This window comes from Otolemur garnettii, unplaced genomic scaffold (genome assembly GCF_000181295.1).
Source record: "Otolemur garnettii isolate 467f Iridium unplaced genomic scaffold, OtoGar3 scaffold00090, whole genome shotgun sequence".
Classification (NCBI taxonomy): Eukaryota; Metazoa; Chordata; class Mammalia; order Primates; family Galagidae; genus Otolemur; species Otolemur garnettii.
The window spans coordinates 7,762,158-7,769,873 of record NW_003852485.1 but is presented as its reverse complement, the minus strand read 5'-3'; the positions used below and the strand labels follow the sequence as shown (position 1 = coordinate 7,769,873).

Below are 7,716 nucleotides of genomic sequence, written 5' to 3'. Positions count from 1 at the left end.
CCTTTATCCATCTTGAATCAATTTTTGTGAGTGGAGAAAGATATGGGTCCAGTTTCAATCTTTTACATGTGGATATCTAATTCTCCCAGCACCATTTATTGAATAAGGACTCTTTCCCCCAGTGGACGTTCTTGTTTGGTTTATCAAAGATTGGGTGTTTGTAAGTTGTTGGTTTCATTTCCTGGCTTTCTATTCAATTCCAAATGTCTATGTCTCAATTTTTGTGCCAGTACCATGCTGTCTTGACCACTATGGCCTTGTAGTACAACCTCAAATCTGGTATGCTGATGCCCCTGGCTTTGTTTTTGTTACTAAGAACCGCCTTAGCTATACGGTTTTTTTTCCTGGTTCCATACAAAATGCAGAATCATTTTTTCCAAGTCTTGAAGATAGGATGTTGTTATTTTAATAGGTAGAATATTTGAATTGGTAGATTGCTCTGGGAAGTATAGACATTTTTAACAATGTTATTCTTCCCCAGCCATGAGCATGGTATGTTCTTCCATTTGTTATAGTCCTCTGCTATTTCCTTTCTTAGTGTTTCATAATTTTCTTTATAAAGGTCCTTCCTTTCCCTGTTTTTAAAGTGACACATGACTGTTCATTCAAAATGGTGCTGCTGCCTCTTCAGTGATGTATTGTACTTCTTCTTGTGTTGTCACAAAATCATGTTTTTTCCTTAAGTTCTTCAAATGCTAAATATAGGAAAGCTAGCACAGCTAAAAATGAACAGAGAATAGTCCTTGATTACTGTAATGCTTCAAAAAGTTGGGGGTAATGTTAGGGATATAATTTTGCAAACCTACTTAGTGACTTTTTCTTTGTGTTTGACTATAACACAGATTGAAACTAAGAACGTTAACATGAGCAATTGACATTTACTTATCACATGTTATGTCAGGTACTTTATAAAAATGATTACTTATTGTCATAATGACCCGAAAGGGACATATGCCCATTTGACAAATGAGGAAGCAGGGTCAGAGAGAGTGAGATTGCCTCAGGACATTTGGCTAGTAAGTGACCAAGCCAGGACTGGAACCCAGGTGTGTGGAGTACCGAAGCCCATGCTCTTTGCTTTCTGTCTTAAAATTGTTCTTGTCAGCATCTCTTGGATGCCATGAGACAAAATCATTTGTCAATTAAATGACTTCAATGAAATGTGTTCTCTACCATGCATATGTTAGGCTGACATGACAAACAGCAGAATTTTCCTTTTCCATAGAAATTTTATCCCTTCTATCCCATTCTTTACTAATTACCACCATAACTACACTCTGAATATATAGAAATTATGGTTTCTTTGATGTAAATTTTTTACCATTTTGCTAATAGTGATTTTTATTTGCTCCCACTCATAGCTTGGATTGCTTTCAAACAGCTAAGTGTCATTTGATGAACTGGCCACAAAGTAAGATTTGCTATAAAGCATATACACAAGATAGGAATCATTGGTTATTTTTATTGTATTTTTAAAGTCCATTTTTGGTCACAAGTCAAAAGATAATGAAATGTTCCAAGTATGAGTATAAGGTGAATAATAGAGTCTACCCTTTACTGAAGAATTAATAACTAGTCCATTCCTGGGCCGTTAGTTGTTAGATTAGGTGACCTTTATTTATATCACTGTGTTTCTACAATGAATTGTCCTGCAGCTATGTATACTTGATTTTAGTTACGTCTTATCATTGTTATATAAGCAACCACTTTTCGAGGGGAATTGTTTCTGTTCCAATCTTGTTACTCTCTATTTTTTCTCCCCATTGGTCAAGTACAACATAAGATTATGATTCCAAACTCTGAAGGATTCCAAGAAATGTGATGTTGTGCTCATCCTCTCCAGGTGACTTTGGATGGTCATGATATTCGCTCTCTTAACATTCAGTGGCTTAGAGATCAGATTGGAATAGTGGAGCAAGAGCCCGTTCTGTTCTCCACCACCATTGCAGAAAATATTCGCTATGGCAAAGAAGATGCAAAGATGGAAGATATAGTCCGAGCTGCCAAGGAAGCCAATGCTTACAACTTCATCATGGACCTGCCACAGGTACCCTGGCCTTATGTTCCAGGGGAACACCTTCAGGAAAAATTTACATGATAATCTGTATTTCTTTTCATTTTGATTCATCTTGATTCATTAAATCCTCAATGTCATGTTTTATTTTCAGTCCTGGAAATGTACCACAAGTTTCCTTTTCTTTTGAAAACACTTTGTTTATTGCTTCAAAAACTACCAGACTGGGGAGGTTTCTTTTGAAAAGTTCCCTTTGTTGTTAATATATTAAGAATCTACCAAACTGGGGATCTATCTTTTTAAAAATTCTTTTTGGCATAAATACCATGTTCTATCCATTCTATCAGTTGAGCATTTGTCTAAGCAGATGCTAAATTTGTCGTGTGGCAGTCACTTGCACAGTGCTCTCTTGATGTCTACCATGGTCATTGTTCCTTAGTTTTCTTGTGCTTTGCAGCTAATACTGTGTCCTGGGTCCTGCATCTCACATATTCAGAAACAATTCTTTATCTATCTTCATTCTAAGAAACAACAACTACAAAAACAGCTGCACATTGTTATCCTTATATGGCTTTTGCTGCTGGTGGTCTGCTAAATGGAGAAAGAGATATTATTAATAATTAACCTGGATATGATACTTACTCCATTCCAGTCCCTTTTATCTATTAACTCATTTAATCTTCACAGCCACCTGTTAGGTAGCTCCTAGAATTATCCCCATCTATAGGTGGAGAACTGAGGCTCTGAGAGGTCAAATGCTTGTTCAAGAGTGTATAGCAAGGAAGCAGGAGAGACGAGATTCATGTATAGGTAGCCCGGCTCTAGAGTCGGTAATCTGAACACTCTCTATTCAGCCTTCTAAATTATCTTTATGAATAAGAGTGCAGCTGTGAGTATGATACAGTCTAGTGGTTAAAGAGAATAAAACTTTAGAATCAGACTGCCTTGGGACAAATCCCATCTTCCCCATATACAAGCTTTATGAATTTTGGCAAGTTACTCTACCCATTTTTGCCCCAATTTTTCTTTATTCATCAGTAGATGAGAACAACAGTACGTGCCTCATGGGGTGTCTGTGAGAACTAAGTGAGATAATATGCATGAAAAGCTCAGCACCATGCCTCGTGCATGGTGGGTGCTCAATTCATGTCGGCTAATAATGAACAAGGTGAGCGTCTGGCCACTTACACCTCTCTGTTAGAGTCCGGTGTCTTGCTAGGCGTGTGAGATAGTAACTGTCCACCATCAGTGGTAATAATTAAGGCTAGTTTGGCCTTTTAGTCACAATATAAAGATGGCCTTAACGTTATGCTTTGCTGTGTTGTCTAACTGGAGTAAAGGACAAGGGTTTGATATGTACTTTAATCCTATAAGATGGATTTTTCAGGACTCTGATCAATGTTTACTTTGGTTGAAACGTTTTATAGGAAATTGAGCTAAAGAGGAACATTTACATAGCCTAGTGAATTCGGGAATAAAAGTATAAATCCATTTCTGTATCACACCCATACATACATGCTGACTAGACAATAACGTTTTCAGAAAAGGGTATTTTCTTCTATGAAAGTTGAACCTGTGAAAATTCATGCTTGAGAAGGAAGCTGAAATGACTTCGTCCTGGGTCGATGTTGGGAGCCATCAAATTCTTCTTCCCTCGTGACTGGTGTCACCTTTCCCCTAGCAATTTGACACTCTTGTTGGTGAAGGAGGAAGCCAGATGAGTGGTGGTCAGAAACAGAGAGTAGCCATTGCCAGAGCCCTCATCCGCAACCCCAAGATCCTGCTTTTGGACATGGCCACATCTGCTTTGGACAATGAGAGTGAAGCCATGATTCAGGAAGCACTGAGTAAGGTTTGTGGAAAGTCCAAGTTCATTTCACAGGTCTGTGTGGAAAAGCTTGTGCTGCTGCAGGAAAGGCAGCTTCTTGGGGTGAAGTGTGGGGTTTGGGGGGCTCCTGTTTCCAGTCTGATCACTTAGACCCAAGGGTATTAGCTGACTACTATCTTCCTCATAGTTGAACAGAAGATAGTTATGATTTGTTTACAAAAGCTGTACAATTTTAAATCTTGTTAAGACTATGTAATCTTTTTTTTTTTATTTTGCTTTTATTTTATTTTTATGGAGACAGAGTCTCACTTTGTGTCCTTCGATAGAGTACTGTGGAATCATAGCTCACAGCCACCTCTGCCAATCCCTTAAAAACCCAGGGACCCCCTCAGCCTCCCAAGTAGCTGGGATTACAGGTGCCTGCCAGAATACCTGGCAATTTTTGGTAGAGATGGGGTCTCACTCTGGCTCTCACTCTGGCTCATGCTGGTCTCAAACCTCGGAGCACAGGTGATCCACCCACCTCGGCCTCCCACAGTGCTGGGACAACAGGCGTGAGCCACCATGCCCGGCCAAGACTATGTAATCTTTAAAATTATACTTATTTTGTTTTGTTTTTAGCTGTTGATTAATAGCAGCAACAGGACCAATGTGTGATGGGGCTTACGCCACAAAAAACTGCTGGCCTTTTCAAATGTCTGCAAAGCCTATTTAACGCTCTACCAAGTGGATCCTGAGATGATCCAAAGGTCAATGTCAGCCTCATTTTACCATCTCCTTTAACAGTGCGCTGCATGTTCTTACAGATTCAGCACAGGCAGACGATCGTTTCGGTTGCCCATCGCCTGTCCACCGTCAGAGCTGCAGATGTCATCATTGGTTTTGAACGTGGCACCGCTGTGGAAAGAGGCACCCACCAAGAACTATTAGAAAGGAAAGGTGTTTACTTCACTCTCGTGACTTTGCAAAGTCAAGGAGATCAAGTGCTTAACGAAGAGGATGTGAAGGGCAAGTGTCTCTGCCCCTTTGTCCGTTATGTTAAATAGTTAATAGGTGTAGCGCTTTATGGCTTCCTGTGCATTTTGAAATTCACTGATTTGCTCTCCCAACAGCCCTGGCAGGCCTTGCGTAGGTGGTAAAGGAGACAACTGAAGCTCAGGAGGTTAAGTTATTTGATCCAGTCACGATGCTAACGCCAAGGTCTTCTAGCTTTAGATTCTATCCCCTTTCTTTACCCTGTACAGATAAGAGAGGCTTCCTGGAGTATGACATGCTCTCAGTAGGAGCTCCATGCTTATCGGTTGAGTAGATTAATCAATGAGTAGAAAGTGTTATACTTAGTTTCAAATGTGGATAGATATTCCAGGGCCTAGGGCCCTTTTTCAGACTTCATGGTTGCCCCAACATAAATTAACCAACCACTCCAAACTTTCTCGACCATTTCACATTTGGCTTTGTGAACTCTGTTAGGTATAACTACTGCATACATTTAACCCTGGATAACCGTCAGGAACCATCACACATGACATGTTATTCTGAATAGACTTGAAAAGTTTGGTGATTCTTTTTTTTGGCTATTTCTAGTGGATTTCTCTGACACTTTTTTATGAGTTGTGCTAATGATACCTATTTCTTTATAGGAAACAGGCTATCATACGGTTCACATGGCTCCATCTTGCTTACATTTTTTAAATTTTTTGTTAGAATGTGCTGGACAAGTTCCAAATTTTATTTATTGCAACAACGTTAATATGTTTTTGGCACTGAACATAGTAATTATGTTGTAATCAAACATAATAATAAAATATATTTAGATATGGTTCTGCTTATTGTATACACTAAGGAATTGCCCCTGCTGTGTTGTATAGGAGAAGATGAGATGGAAAGTGACGTACCTGAGAGGACCTTTAGCAGAGGGAGCTACCAGGACAGTTTAAGGTAAGCTCAAGCCATGGGGCAGATGTTAAGGTTTTCAAATATTCTTAGGAGTCCTCTGCAGGTGTAATTCCCAATGGCATATCTCAAGTACAAGCAAAGCCCCAAGCAGACTCCGAAGTCTTATGTTATGAAAATGCCATAATCCTTGGTGGTTCATTTATCTCTCCAATTCAGGGTTTTTTGGTTTAACTTTAGCATCTCATCTTATTGGAGGTAGGGGTCATGACGGAGATGCCCTATGGTTAAAATGTTGTTTATTGAGTTTAGGAAGGGGATTTTTAAAACATCTGTAATGTTTTTTATGCCTCAAGCTAACTGGTATAAAACACTGTCTTCCAGGGAAGTCAAATTCGTGCCTTTAGCTCTAGTTGTAAACCTACAAACCTGTGAATGAATTATAAACACTTCTGCTCCCTGAGGAACCCAGCAGAAATCAAATCATTCCTTAATTAGATGAAATAAGAAATGTATTTTTAGCTTTTAAAAACAATTTTCCTACACATGGGCTATTTATCTTGTTCTGGATCAATATAAAGATCATTACTTTCAAAACATATTTTTGTGGTATGCTATTAGTGAGATTATAAATTTTAGTCTTTCATTCGGCTTAAGAGTTTCAGTAAAAATGTTCCTCTAATGTTAAAAGTTTGTGTATTAACAATTATTCCCAGGAATATTTGCCTATATTCATGAAAATGTTACTCAAGATTTCTTTCTCCTAACTTAGGAGACAGGTAGGAGGTGAGGGACAGCAGCAATCTTTCTGTTGTTGCCTTTACCATTTCTAGGACATTTAATGCAAAGATGTGCGAAGCCTCAAATATAGGGCTTACCTTAATGGCTAATTGTTGAAAAGTAGTTAAAAAGGCTTAAAATAAGACATTCAGTTAACAACTCCATGTAGTTCAAATATAAAATTATTCATTTAAGTATTCAAAGAATAGTTCACTTAAAAGCATTACATGCATTTTCAAATGTAGAGATTTCAGGCCTTAGTGCATCTTTTCTTTATGAGTCTGAATTTTCAGACTAGGGTCTTTATTATTCCTCTTTAGAACAAGTTTATTCAAAAAAATTTTAACAAGGGAAAGGGGAGGGGAGGGGGGTGGATAGGAGGAGGGAGGGTGATTTGTGGGGTCACCTCTAGGGTTTATCTTACAAGGGTACAAGTGAATCTAACAGCAGAGTATGAATGTCTTAATAACTAAGAAAATGACATGAAGGCTACGTTAACCAGTTTGATGAAAGTATTTCAAATTGTATATGAAAACACCACACTGTACCCCATGATTGCATTAATGTACACAGCTATGATTTAATTTGTAAAAATTAAAAAAAAATTTAACCAGTGGTAATTCTATTGAATTTATCGATTTTGGAAAATAACCAAGCACTAGCTTCAAGTGACTCTATAAAGTAAAAGCCATAAAAATTGGCAAAATTATTAGGCAATTTTTATAAACATCTGGTGGTGAGTTTAGTCCTGATTTTCTGATTGGAATAAAAAATTAAAATCACACAAATAATTAGAATCACAACCTGCAGATAAGCCAACTAACTTCTCAAACACAGAGAAAGTAGGTGTCTCTTTTGATTGCTAAGCTAAAGGTTACAAAGTGGAAGTGTTTCTTGTGGTCTTGCTAAAAAAAAATTTTTTCTTAACTTTTCAGGTGAGAAAAATTCTGCCTATTCTAAGTAGTTTATTTCCAGTTTATTATTAGAACCAGGTAAACGTTTTTAATACAGACATTTCTGATTTGGCTATTGTACATTTTGGTGACTAAGATAAGAAATCCAGAAATACAATCTACAGACAGAAAGTAGCTATTAACCTCCTGCAAAGAAAGATACGTAAGTTTCAATGAGAAGGTCTATTAAAACTATCTCATTGTATATGCTGACAGATTTCTTTTTGCTTAATGAAATGTTAATTTAC

The 7,716-nt window shown here is 37.8% G+C and overlaps 1 protein-coding gene across 1 annotated transcript in view; it reads left to right on the top strand.

Annotated features, from left to right (window-relative positions):
- Positions 1–7,716, top strand: part of ABCB11 (ATP binding cassette subfamily B member 11) — a 109,065-nt gene that overhangs the window by 62,323 nt on the left and 39,026 nt on the right. The window contains exons 14-17 of the mRNA XM_012808456.2: positions 1,844–2,047; positions 3,696–3,866; positions 4,649–4,850; positions 5,711–5,780. Coding sequence (XP_012663910.1) covers positions 1,844–2,047; positions 3,696–3,866; positions 4,649–4,850; positions 5,711–5,780 — 647 coding nt within the window. The remainder of the gene's footprint in view (positions 1–1,843; positions 2,048–3,695; positions 3,867–4,648; positions 4,851–5,710; positions 5,781–7,716) is intronic.